Source organism: Schistocerca serialis, chromosome 2 (genome assembly GCF_023864345.2).
Source record: "Schistocerca serialis cubense isolate TAMUIC-IGC-003099 chromosome 2, iqSchSeri2.2, whole genome shotgun sequence".
In the NCBI taxonomy this organism is placed as follows: domain Eukaryota; kingdom Metazoa; phylum Arthropoda; class Insecta; order Orthoptera; family Acrididae; genus Schistocerca; species Schistocerca serialis.
This window is the reverse complement of record NC_064639.1, coordinates 599,034,777-599,048,292: the sequence shown is the minus strand read 5'-3', so window position 1 is coordinate 599,048,292 and position 13,516 is coordinate 599,034,777. Positions and strand designations below refer to the sequence as shown.

Below are 13,516 nucleotides of genomic sequence, written 5' to 3'. Positions count from 1 at the left end.
TTCCTGACTGGGAAGTTCTCATACACTATGTACAGAATTGATATGTTGACAAACACATTTTTTAAACCATGAGCCTTTAGAATCAGGAAATATTATTACATTACTTTGTTCCATGTCTACATCATAATACCATTGCCACTGCTATCTGAGTCCATGTGCGAACCATCTAGTTGTAAATTTAGGATGATAGGTTCAATTTTTACACCCATCTTCACCTCTCTGTCAAAGACTTCTTTCTGGAGCTTTTCAGCATGATGCACACGGTGTGCTCACGCTGAAGGTGGGACGTTGTCTATTGCTTAGTGCACTAGTGATTCAGTGTCTCATATCTTGAATGTTCCATTTTTTGCCCCACATAGCCTTTAACTTGTGCCCAAGCTAATTCTGCTGGATTATACTGGTAAAGATACATGAGTAAATGCAAAACTGTGTGAGCACATTCACATGCAAGAAATTCACATTCTGTCACGTGACTTGTATAAATTAAAAGGGCTGCATTCTGTCGCGTGACTTGTATAAACTGATAAGTTGCAGGATTTCGGCACAAGTCTAGCTTGTACTGCACAAAATATTATGCCAGAGCACAATATCTGCTTTCTTGGTGTCTACACTTGAAGTTTTTTCTCTGTAGCAGCTGAATGATAACTGGCAAGGTAATTACAATAACCGGCTTTGCAGCAAAGTATGGCAAGAATTGTTCAGTGAATCATTTCTTGAAACTGACAGCGTAGATTTCCAAACGGTAGTCACAGATGTTTATCTTACACTGAAATACAAGTTTACTCTCAGGAACAAAACCAGAAGAAGAGCCATCATGCGAATAATTACCTGAGAATCTTTGCTCTGGGAACTTTAAAACAATGAGTACCCTCACTCATTTTCCAGCAGTTACTCATCAAATGATTCCAATTCACCCACGTTTCAATAAGGTAATGCACTGCTGAACTACCTCCTCCTCTTGTATCGTGCATCTTTCTAAGGGATGTTGTTTGTGCTGCACCCATGTCAATGTCATATATTTTGAATCAAAAACTCTCTTCTCAATACATTTTAAACCAATGGCTTTCACAATTCTTTGCATTGTTGAATCACTACCTTTGAAACCAATTTTCTTATGCATAATTGTAAGAAGATTTTGCGATGATGGGTATTCACTACTTATACACATTTCAAAAACTGAACTTTGTAAATATCACTGTAAAAACCATCCATTTGTGTTACTGGTATCTTGTTATTTCAAGCATTCCAGGCGACATGAGACCAAATTTTCCTGAGTCTTCTACAGCTCTGACATTTTTGTTTACTATTCTCTGTAAAGTTCTCCTGGTGACACATACTTCTGCAGTTTGCTGTCTTCTAAATGTCAAAGTCCCACTTTCAGATTCATGTTTGAAAAAGTTAGAAATGTGGTACATAAACCTACTTGCCTGCTTGTAAAGCACTTCAAGTTTATTTCTGTCACCTGATATATTTACTGGAAATCACACTAACACATTTACAGATGCACATTCAAAGCTATACTGCTACAAGAAAATAACACTGAAGTGTGAATGAATAATTTGGTCGCTCTATGAATGAAACAGAATTGTCACAAAGTATAGAAACAGCACGGCATGTGGATGAGAGATTCTCACAGTCTAGTTGCAACTTGTGGCTGGCCACTTGGAGAAAGAGAGAGAGAGAGAGAGAGAGAGAGAGAGAGAGAGAGAGAGAGAATCTTATTGGCTGCTAGCCGTTAATGGAGGGAAATGTGCAGAATGGCTCACAACTGGGCTGCCTTCTTACATGACAGTAATTATAGATAATGTGAAAACCATATCAGACCAAGACCCCAGTTATCGCACTGACTGAGTTAGGATGAACTATGATAATCTTTGCCATGACATTTGCATTACTGTCATACAGTAGATCAGCTGCTGAATGAACCGTACATACTATTATTATTGGGAATATTTTGAAATGTGACTCAGGTCATCATTTGGGATCTGTATGATGTAATACTTTGTTATAGTGCTGCTTTTATTGTAAAGAGAGACAGCAATACGCCCTGTTGATCTTCAGCATTATGCTTTCCACATCTGATATTATGGTGACACCACTGTGTTGTTACTTTGGTCATTCACATGTCCCAATTAAGGTGGTAAGTCATGCAGATCAATTTGGCAGATGATGCTTTTTGTGAAAATGGGTACTTCTGTGTGCTTTGCTTTGTTTCAGTCTTTAAAGCATTCTATTTCCCTTCTACAGAAATAACCTTGGCATAGTGCACTGGTCACTAGGTCATAATTTTTAATGTACCTGATCACTTCTTAGTTTTTTAAGGTCCCACTGCCTAATGCCATATGTCTTATCTCATATTTAGTCTATCCTTCATACTTATTAGGTTACAACAATATTATGCAGTCTAGTATCTGAAATATAAACCATTGTCTAATAGATGTTATTTAAAAAATGGAAAAAAATCAGCCACAAACAAATTCCATACCAGTTAAGATATTGTGAATACACAAAAATGTTAAGTGTGCACTTCACTGACAAATACAACTGACATAATCCTGCACTTGCAGCTGTTCTGGTGTCCAGCAGCATCAATAATGAGCTTTTTCAACAAATTTAACATTTACTAGCTACTTTGAAAAAATTCTAACTTGATATTCAAGAGAATGTTTGCTTGTTACGTAGTTTCACTTTTCATGGATCATTTGTACAATTAATCATAATGATATGGGACAACTCATGTTATGTTCACATTACACATTCATATGTAAATATGGCTACATGCTGATCGGATACAATTATTATTATTATTATTATTATTATTATTATTATTTAGTATTGTTGCGTGTTAATAATTATCACCCATGATCTTTAAGACATTACAAAATTAGAACTTCTTATTCTTCTCGAAAACAGAACAAGTTGTCAGGGATAAAATTTTTTCAGTTTGTTTTCAAATTTAAATTTGCTGTTTATCGCACATTTTTATATGTATATCACTGGTAAGTGATCAAAAATTTTCATGGCAGCATTGTGCACCCTTTTCTGTGCTGAAGACAACCTTATGGTGAGTAAAGTATGGTGTTTTAACTTCTAATACTGGCATTAAGTACATCATTTCTCCCTTTGAACTGCAGTGGATTATTTACAACAAACTTCATGAGCAAACAGATATACTATGAGGCAGTAGTCAAATTGTGTAACTCCTTAAAAAGCTGTCTGCAAGACAAAATTGTGGGTGAGCACCACATATCATCTTTACAGCACGTTTTTGAGCAGTGAAACTTTCTCTTTTAAAGTTAAGTTACCCCAGAATATTATTCCATTGCCATTACTTGGTTGTCAAACTATGAGCTCTCTCCCATTTCATGTGCTGTTGAGTTGCACTGATATCTCCAATGGTAACAACCACCACTTTATCTAGCGATTCTGAGTAATAAAATTTCTTTTTATATGGGCTTACCTGGACCTCAGGCACTCCTTCAAACAGTTCATCCAAAGTCTCCTGAAGGGATAGAACCAATTTCTTCTGTAAAACTTCCCAAGAGTTCTTGTGATTGACGTTCAGAACACCACCACCTCCAACAAGTGGCAAAACAGCAACACATCTAGCCACCAACTGCACAGTTTGTTTATCTGGGTTATCAACGAATTTCATAAGGAATTGTTCAATATTACTCTGAAACCAAGAAAATTACTTGCTATCAGTCATGTGAAATAAACTCAAATCTGTTTAATTAATAAGAGACAAATACTTTGAAAGCGTTAACTTCTGGAATTTACAACCTCAATGTAAAATTGCCCTTTGAGTAGCAGACCGAGTGAAAGTCTAATGCTCTGCAGACTGAAGACCTATAGATCACTCACATCTTTAGGTGAAGTTTCTTTGTCAAATCATAACACGCTATGGAAGCAACCATAATACTACTTAACATGGTGGATTACATGTATTGTAGACTTCAATCAATATGGCACCAGGACACCCTACATGTTTCTTTTGATGTGTTGATATTTAATGATAACACACTGCTTACAACTACCAATATTTGAACTTATATTATAGCAGCCATCCAACTACCCCAGTTTTCTAAATGGCATGATACTGAAAGACCGCAAAGGTGTCCACTCCATTTAGATACCGTGGTAACCCACTGGGATACCACCTAGACATTGGGCACCAGCCAAAGACTCCAATGTCGGCCGTCATCACAAGATTGTTACATAAGATGCAACAGTCACACCACATCCGCTATCATGAAGCATGCCCACGAGGGGGAGACGATGCAGCTAGCGGTCATGCATAACATCTAAGCAGGTGCCTCCCAGCACCACATGCGACATGCCATCTATGTATGTTATTGCTGCCCAGCGATTGCCCCGAGTCTGATCTCACACATCTTTCTATTTACTACACAACCAATAACTGTACTGTACCTTTCTTACCACATGACTACACAATACGTTGTATCCGTTGTGATGTATTGTCCGGTGAGATAATTAAATGGCGACAATTTAGAGCATTTTTCAAGTTTGTTATATAACTGTGGACTCTGTCAACAGGCTACCTCAGCGGGTGTGTCAATGGAAGTCATGCTACAGCAATTCCTGTAACAGCAGTTATAGGGACAGAAACATCAGGAAATCTTATTTTCCGCATTGCTCTCCTGCTGTTGGTTACAAATCCACCACAATTATCTCTTTATGACGAGATGGCGGAGGAGAGGTAAACATGTCAGAAGCACCTCTGCCCCCAGCGCTTCACCACATTCCAGGTAATGGATCCAGCCACTATAAAACCACTTTTCCTTTTGTTGATCTTGTCCAGTACCTACTGCTTTTTTGCAAACTGTCCCCTTTCATGGAACCAGCACATCTGACTTTTTACAAAATGCGTGCTCTGTTAACCACCTACTTTCACTGACACTGCCATGTCATTGCATCCCATATGGAATTTTACAAGTGCTGTAAACAACCCCATCAGTCATACCATGCATGGGTACATGGGTAGCCGAACTGCAGAGACTCAGTTGGAAATGTTGTTTTGTGATTCCAGTACATAAGGAATCGTATGCCAAGGAGATGATTAGGGAAATAATCATTCAGGCAGCTCTGAATACGGAGTTGCATCAGAAAGCTCTACATTTTGAGGATCCTCCTTTGGAGTTTCCCTGGTTGCAGGCCATTGATTAGAAATATGAGGTGAGGTGGTAGCTTCCGCGTCACACCCGGAGAGGTATCTGACTTTGCCGACACAGCAAATGCAGCAACAACAGAGTGCAAACACTTCTGCACTCTGACTCTGACTTGTAAACAAGGAAAGAAGTCTTGGCCCATTGACTGGGGCTCATTTCCATCATGTCAGAGAAGTCTGCCCTGGTAGGTGGGCACAGTGTGAGGCATGCCAGAAGGTAGTACAGTCTGTGTCTGTCTGCCAATTCTGGACAAAAAACACAGGAATTAATGGACATTAATGTGATTCTGCCAGTCTCACACCATAGTGATGTCACCTAAGAAACTGTTGATCACACTCACTTTGCGCAATAAATAAATTCAGTAACAGCTGGTGTCTCTGCATCCCTGGTAAACACCCAAATGAATCACCAACTGGGAGCAGTGCCCCTTAAAGCCACAGCTCACCACTTAGTGGCATATAACAAACAACACAGTCCACTCTAAGGGCAACTCACAATTGTGGTGACACACAAAAATGTCTCATGACATCTCACCTTCCTTGTGATTCATAGCAAGGATACAAAGTAAGTATCTGGCCTTGATGCTTTTTCAGCTTTTGGATTTGTCATCAATAACTTGGTCCATCTGGAACTGGAACAGATACTCTTTCAGTAAACCCACAGTAAGGAGTACCCTGACATTTTCTCTGAGGGTCTGGCAAAAGCGAAGAACTTCACAGTGCACATTACATTACAGAAACTGGCATGCCTTTGCTTCTTCCATGCATGATGCGTGCCCCTTACTCTGCAGAATGCAGTCAAGAATGAGCTACATAGATTGACAGCCTTGAAATCATTGAACAGGTGTCAGCAAGAAAGTGTGCTATGCCATTGGTTATTGTGAAAAAACTGTGCCTGTGTGGTAATGTTGAGGTTAGAGTCACATCCAGTCACAGATCAATATGTATTGCATTTCAAAACCAGATGAGCTTTCCTCTGCACTTGCCAGTATTTTTCAAATGTCATCCCTGTGAAGCTTGCTTAAAATTACCCTGGATGAAGAATCAAAGAGAGTCATGGCAATCAACAAGCCACATGGATTATATCATTTCAAATGCTTAGCTTTTGCGGTGGTCAGTGCCCAGAAATTTTCAAAGGTTCCTAGAGTAACTGCTGTAGGACATTCCAGGCTGCTTAAATTACCTAGACAGCAATGCAGTGATGGATGCCACAAGGAGGAACATTTAAGGAACTTCCAGCAGGTGTGCCACACACTCCAGTTCACAGATCTCAAATGAAACCTCAAACAACCTCTCTTTTTCAACCGTCGGTGGAATACCTAGAAAAAATCACCTCTTGCAAAGGTGTTAAGCCCACATAGAAGCAGGTCAAACAAGTCATCGAGCTTCATCGCCACATAAATTTAAAGAAGCTCCTGTTCTACTGGGGAAACGTAACGTGTTACAGAAAATGTATCCCAGGCATGGCATTGGCTGTGCACCTTCTCAACAACCTGCAGAAGAATGGCGTCCCTTTTGTATGGTTGGAGGCATTTGAAAGGGCATTCAAGACCCTGAAGCAGGCTTTCCTATCGGTATCTTGTCTCGCCACACTTCCAATTGGGCAAATACCTAGTGATGGCTGCAGATGCCTCGAAATTTCACCACACTATGGGCTACAAGCTATATATATGCCTCTTTGTTCCCACAGCAAAGGTACCTGAGAGGACTGCTCACTTACTCCAGCACCGGGCATTCTTTCTCAGCAAGTACAATTACAAAATTCACTTACGCAAATGCCACTCAACATGCCAACACTCATGCCCTGTCTCCCAATGGGCTCCGTCTCAGAGTTCGACGAAGTCAAGATCTTAAGCTTCCAGAGGGATGAAGAGGCTCAATATATGATCGACGCTTTTCCTATTACAGGGACCCCTATGGCCATGGCCCTGGCCGAGGACACCATCTTACACAAGTACCACAGTACATACAACAGGGCTGACCAGACCACATTCTCAGTCAGGAGTTCAGCCTGTTGTGGCATTACTTCCATCTCTGCCACTGGCTAATCCTGGTGGATGGAGTTATCCTACTAACTACGGATCAATGGTCTCCCTGGGTAGTCCCACCAGAACCTCTGCAGCTGACAACCTTATGGCTCTTGAATCAAGGTCACTGGGGCATTTCATGAACTATATTGCTCAGCCAGCACCATGTGCACTGGTCGGGCAGAGACTGGCAGTTCAAACAACTTGTCAGCAACTATCATTAGCATGAACAACAGCAAGTAACTCCCCAGCAAATGTTCTCAACCTGGCAGACACCCTCCTGTTCGTGTGAGCGGGTTCATTTGGATTTCGTTGGCCCGTTCCTAGATACTACGTGGCTGACTGTCCTTGATGCATACTCCAACCTTCCGTACACGGTCAAATGTTGGTCCATAAGGGCAGAGACTACAGTTGCTGCATTCAGCAGAATTTTTGCTACCAAAAGACTTCCTCTCATACTGGTTTTCAGCAAGTTCTGACGCAGAAATGGCATTCTAGACCTGCTATCTCCGTCTTTCCACCCCAATCAAATGGTGAGTCGAAAGACATGAAAACCTTTAAAACACAGGTGAAGAAATACGTGGCTGACGCTCCTACAGATGTGGCACTAAAACTTTTTTTTTAGTTCCTTCAGGTCAACACCGACAGGGGAGAAGAGCCCAATAGAACCCATCCATGGCTGTCAGTCCTGTACCCTCATCCATCTCGTGCTGCTATCACCTGTGGAGCCATTTGCAGTACTGTTTCCGGATTTCCAGCCAAGCATAGGGCCTCAGATGGCAGGATATGTGGATTCCAGCAGTCGTCTGGCAGCCCTCTGGTGATGGGGGACCAGATGGTGACATGCCATCAAACTCAACAATGTCTGCAAGAGGGACTCAGTTGCCACCACCTCCGGGCCCTCCAGCATATACACATTGTGGTGACATCATCTTTCGCTTCTCTTTTGCAAAACTATCTGCTACCTCACCTCCTGCTCCTGTGCTGTTTCTGCTCTCTGGTTCTCGTCCCTATTCACCAATCCCAGCCATGTCCTCATCTCCCTCTGCTTACAGGCCACCCGAGATGAGCCAGATGTCAGAAGACCAGCCCCATTCCCATCCCTGCAGCTCCCTTTCTATGCCAGGTCCTGATGTAGACATGGAATGCCCTCTGCTGCCAGTGTCAGAGCCACCAAGACTCCAACAAAACATCGGCCTGCTTTAGAGCGCCGCCCAGACCCCTGGCCAGTTGGGGGTCAACTCACTGAGATGCAGCTCACTGCTTCCCCACCTCCAATGCCGGCTATTGTTGCACAACTGGCACACACAACAGAACAATCACTCAGCGTCCACCACTGCAGTGTGGCTACCTGGGATAAACACTGTGGCCAAGTGACCATTCATGGCAGCTACACAGGCACCTCTCAGCAACACCGGCAACGTGCCGTCTTTGTATATGATCACTACCCAGCAGTCAACCCCAGTCTGCTTTTGCTCATCATGCTAATTATTATGTTGGTTATAGCTGTACTGTACCTGACTTGCAACATGGCTATGCTACACACTGTATCCATTGTAAACTATTGTTCTGTGAGACTGTTAAATATACTTGTTCTGGAAGTGTTGTCTTGTGGTTTTTTTTATGTTGTGAATTACAGTACATACTGTACACAATTATCCATAAAATAAACAAGATTTCAGTATTTTGTATCTCTTGATCAAGTGGTGAAACAATTAGCGACGCAAACAACACTGGAGGAGTAGAGCTGAGAGCACAACACAGGAAACACAGAGCGATGGCAATTCAAAGAAAGATTAAAAGATAATCTTTTGCACATAATGCTATGTAATGGGGAGAAAAATGGAGAAACTGAAAATGGAAGGTTAAACATGAACACTGCAAACATATAAACTTCACTAGTGATACAGTCATCTTTAATTTCATTCCTTATGGAATGAATGTTCACCACATGCCCAAAAAAAAAAAAAACATTTATTACTTTCAACTCAAAAGGGATCCCTGGAAGGGTGTCTAAGGTCTCTGATAGGAGATAAACAAACTGACAGGCAGGAGTACAGAATAAGGCTACAGATTACAAAGTGCAATGATAATCTAATCTCTTTTTACTTCTCTTAAAGCATTTTTTTTTTAATTTCTCTGAAAAGATTTTTATCAGTTCCTGAAACCATAAAGAAAGCAACATGGTACATTACTGGCCTTGCAGTCACTTGATAACCAACAACCAATGCTGAATCTTGTAGTTCAGCTAAACACACACACACACACACACACACACACACACACACACACACACAGTTGAAATTAAAGAGAAGAAAATAGCTCAAAATATACTGCCACTGCTGTAACATAGCAACTGGTTCACTTATGCTCTAGCAATCCAATCCATACAAATATTTTATCTGTTACATCTTCTTAATTCATGGCTCATCTCCATTTTCTTCCCCTCACTCACTATATTTTTCTGGAATAATAACCTCCCCCCCCCCCCCCCCCAAACAAGAGAATTCTGCACTTTTAACATAATTTATGAATGGAAAACATGTTTGTATCACAGAAAATATCTGTTCACTAGTGAGAAAATGCTGTCGCTTCTCAACAGTAAACTCATTTCAAAAAATAAAAGAAGAAAACGAGTCAATGATTATTCTGGAAAAGGAATTGTTGAAGTTCTTGCAAAAGCAAGCATTCCACTGTAAAAAAAAAGGGAAACTGCATTAAGGGTGCAGATTGCTGATTTCCTGAATAAAGATCTAGCATCTGTGAGGACTCAGCAGGATAAATATTGGCCATATTTGAGATCAATATGGGTCATATATATTAGTAAAAGCATCCTACAGGTCCAGTTCAGTAATCTTACGTGTAGAAGTGTTTCTAATACGCAATAAGAATATTACATTATTACCACTCCTTAAATAGTGAACTGAACTGCAGACCTCATCCTTCTATTTGCTCCAAAAGCAGTTGTTCTTGAAAACTGCAAGAGGAATCTATCTGAGTGATGGTACAATCTGAAACACACATTTTTTTGTGCAAGAGGATACATTACTTTTTGGACATATATTACATCACAGCAATTGGTTTATAGCAACCTACACTTCTTAATACAGTTTCCACAAAAATGAGAAATCCAGTAACCAGCAGCATGCAATTTTGTTTTGCACAGTCTGTATTTGTTAACCCCCCCAAGCCCCCTTTTTTTCGCCTTCAAATTTTCTATGCTATACTTTTTACAGCCTGCACTGTAATTCGCCATTTACGATCTGTGAACTAATGTTGTTCTCTAAAGTGTGAAAAAATAATGTACATTCCAGATACACAATTGACGTAGTCAACCCACAGTCTACAAAAAGAAATGGTTTTGCTTCTTTGTGCATAAGAGTACACTGAAAATTTGGACATGTAGTATATCACTGCTCTTGCAATTCACGATTTTTATTTAAGTTAACTCATATATATGATGTGTTTTGAGAATAATTTCTACTGTCAAGTACATTTTCCTACTGTGTTACAACATCTTATGTATTGTGCACTGTATGCGAGCTGCTCAATTGTTATAGTGACTTTACTGTAATGTAAACACAAGAAATTTTTATTATTACTATTGCAGCCTTCTTATGCATATATGCTACTCATCAGTTACACAGTTGAAACTTCCTGGCAGATTAAAACTGTGTGCCCGACCGAGACTCGAACTCGGGACCTTTGCCTTTCGCGGGCAAGTGCTCTACCAACTGAGCTACCGAAGCACGACTCACGCCCGGTACTCACAGCTTTACTTCTGCCAGTACCTCGTCTCCTACCTTCCAAACTTTACAGAAGCTCTCCCGCGAACCTTGCAGAACTGGCACTCCTGAAAGAAAGGATATTGCGGAGACATGGCTTAGCCACAGCCTGGGGGATGTTTCCAGAATGAGATTTTCACTCTGCAGCGGAGTGTGCGCTGATATGAAACTTCCTGGCAGATTAAAACTGTGTGCCCGACCGAGACTCGAACTCGGGACCTTTGCCTTTCGCGGGCAAGTGCTCTACCAACTGAGCTACCGAAGCACGACTCACGCCCGGTACTCACAGCTTTACTTCTGCCAGTACCTCGTCTCCTACCTTCCAAACTTTACAGAAGCTCTCCTGCGAACCTTGCAGAACTAGCACTCCTGAAAGAAAGGATATTGCGGAGACATGGCTTAGCCACAGCCTGGGGGATGTTTCCAGAACGAGATTTTCACTCTGCAGCGGAGTGTGCGCTGATATGAAACTTCCTGGCAGATTAAAACTGTGTGCCCGACCGAGACTCGAACTCGGGACCTTTGCCTTTCGCGGGCAAGTGCTCTACCAACTGAGCTACCGAAGCACGACTCACGCCCGGTACTCACAGCTTTACTTCTGCCAGTACCTCGTCTCCTACCTTCCAAACTTTACAGAAGCTCTCCTGCGAACCTTGCAGAACTAGCACCCCAATGATGGAACACATCACACTCACCAAGCAGCTCACTTAGGAGGTCATAAACAGTATGAAAACAAACTCCATGATGAAAATTTACATAAACAAAATAACTGATTCCACAATTGCAGGTTTTCCACTACTATTTGATAATAGATAAAGTAAAATTGTAAAAAGGAAATATAAACCAACTTTACTGCCAAAGCACTTTCTAGCTCAATTCATACCGTGGGGATATTTCTCCGACTAGGTTGTGTTGCCTTTTGTGTCCAACACAGATATGTTTTTAGTGTTTCTAGAAATTTCTTCTGACAGTGAGAAGTTAACCAGTGAAGTTACAGTTGGAAGGAAAATCAAGGTCCTCTATGATCAAACTACAGACAGATGGGGGGGGGGGGGGGGGCTGCATTTTCATGACCATTTTTCAAGTGTGAGGTATAGAAGAATGCAAGATCTTTCCTGATGCTGTGAAATTCCATGAAGTAGTAAATGATAAAAACTGTTCCCTCATACTACTAGATACACCATATGAGCACAACGTGCTACATGATGATGTGAATATACAAGTTCCATTGTTTCACACCTTAGACTGCCATGACTGATGAAAATCTGATACATGCGTAGTGTCTGTCACATATATGCTACTCAGTTTGGTAGGCAGAAGCCGAATACCAGTTATGTCTTATTTATATGACAAACCACGGCAAGTTAGCCTTCCTAAACTCTAGAAACTATAAATACATTATATTTAATTTTTGAAGTTAAAAATATATATTTAAATGGAGAAAATTCTTTTCTGTTAACTGCAATCACTCAGTGGAATACTTTGGTATGAAGTTGATTATTATTTGGAAAGTACTTCCATAAAATCATAAATTTCTTACATTTGTCATAAGTGGCACACATTCATAACTGTGGTGTGTATTTTATATGAAATTTAACACGCAGAACTATGAAGAGGATTTACATCCAAATATTTTTTTGTGAAAGATCATGCCACCCAGTAAGCAAAATGTTTAATTTCACACAAGGACTCCAAATATCCAGCATCACGTGTGCTATACCCAAAAACAATAAACTAGGAACTAAATTTTAAATTATATGTGAAGGACAGTCTCCTAAAACAATAGAGAAAGTACTGTGATGATATAAATGCATTAGAAAAAAGCAGCACAGAACAGTACATTTGACAAGTTAATGAATACTGCAAAAAGCTAGCAGAAAAGCAAGGTCCCAACCATAAGAGGGTTTGTGGCTCCAGCTCAGACATTTTATCCAAGGAATGTGATTTCAAATAATAGTTAAAAAGATGCCTAAATGTTTTCTGATGCAACACTGCATGCAACGTGTAGTTGCTAAGGCCATTTCAAGAAATTTTTTGGGGCATAACTGAAAGACAACAACAAATTTGATGTGATAACTGTCTTGACTGCCATATCAAGCATAAAGTTAAAGAATTTAATGCTGGGATGTATACAATCCTTTCAGCAATAAAGTGTCAGGTGTAAAATGATAGTTTTGTTTCTTTTCCACAGACGACCAATGAAACAGCAGTAGTTAATTAAGCATTGTTGACAATTACAAGATGTATCAAGCACTAGTAACAGGGAGAATTCCAATTCTTTTAAATTTATATTTCTAATTATTTTAAAAAATTAAATGCTAATATGCCTACAATATAAATACTGATTTTGCCAGATGCATATTCTAATTTTGTCAAAAATAGATTTTACATTTTCATGTCCCAGCTTATTAATGATTAGATATTTTCCGCTGAAAGTCTTTAGTTGTTAATAAAGAAACTTGAATTTAAATGAAAGCACAATCACTCTGATATCAATGTTGCACAAATAAGCAGAA

The 13,516-nt window shown here is 40.3% G+C and overlaps 1 protein-coding gene across 1 annotated transcript in view; it reads right to left on the bottom strand.

Annotated features, from left to right (window-relative positions):
- The window catches only part of LOC126457633 (uncharacterized), a 114,001-nt gene that overhangs the window by 45,273 nt on the left and 55,212 nt on the right, over window positions 1–13,516 (bottom strand). The window contains exon 6 of the mRNA XM_050094103.1: window positions 3,461–3,676. Within this exon, the coding sequence (XP_049950060.1) occupies window positions 3,461–3,676 (216 nt within the window). The remainder of the gene's footprint in view (window positions 1–3,460; window positions 3,677–13,516) is intronic.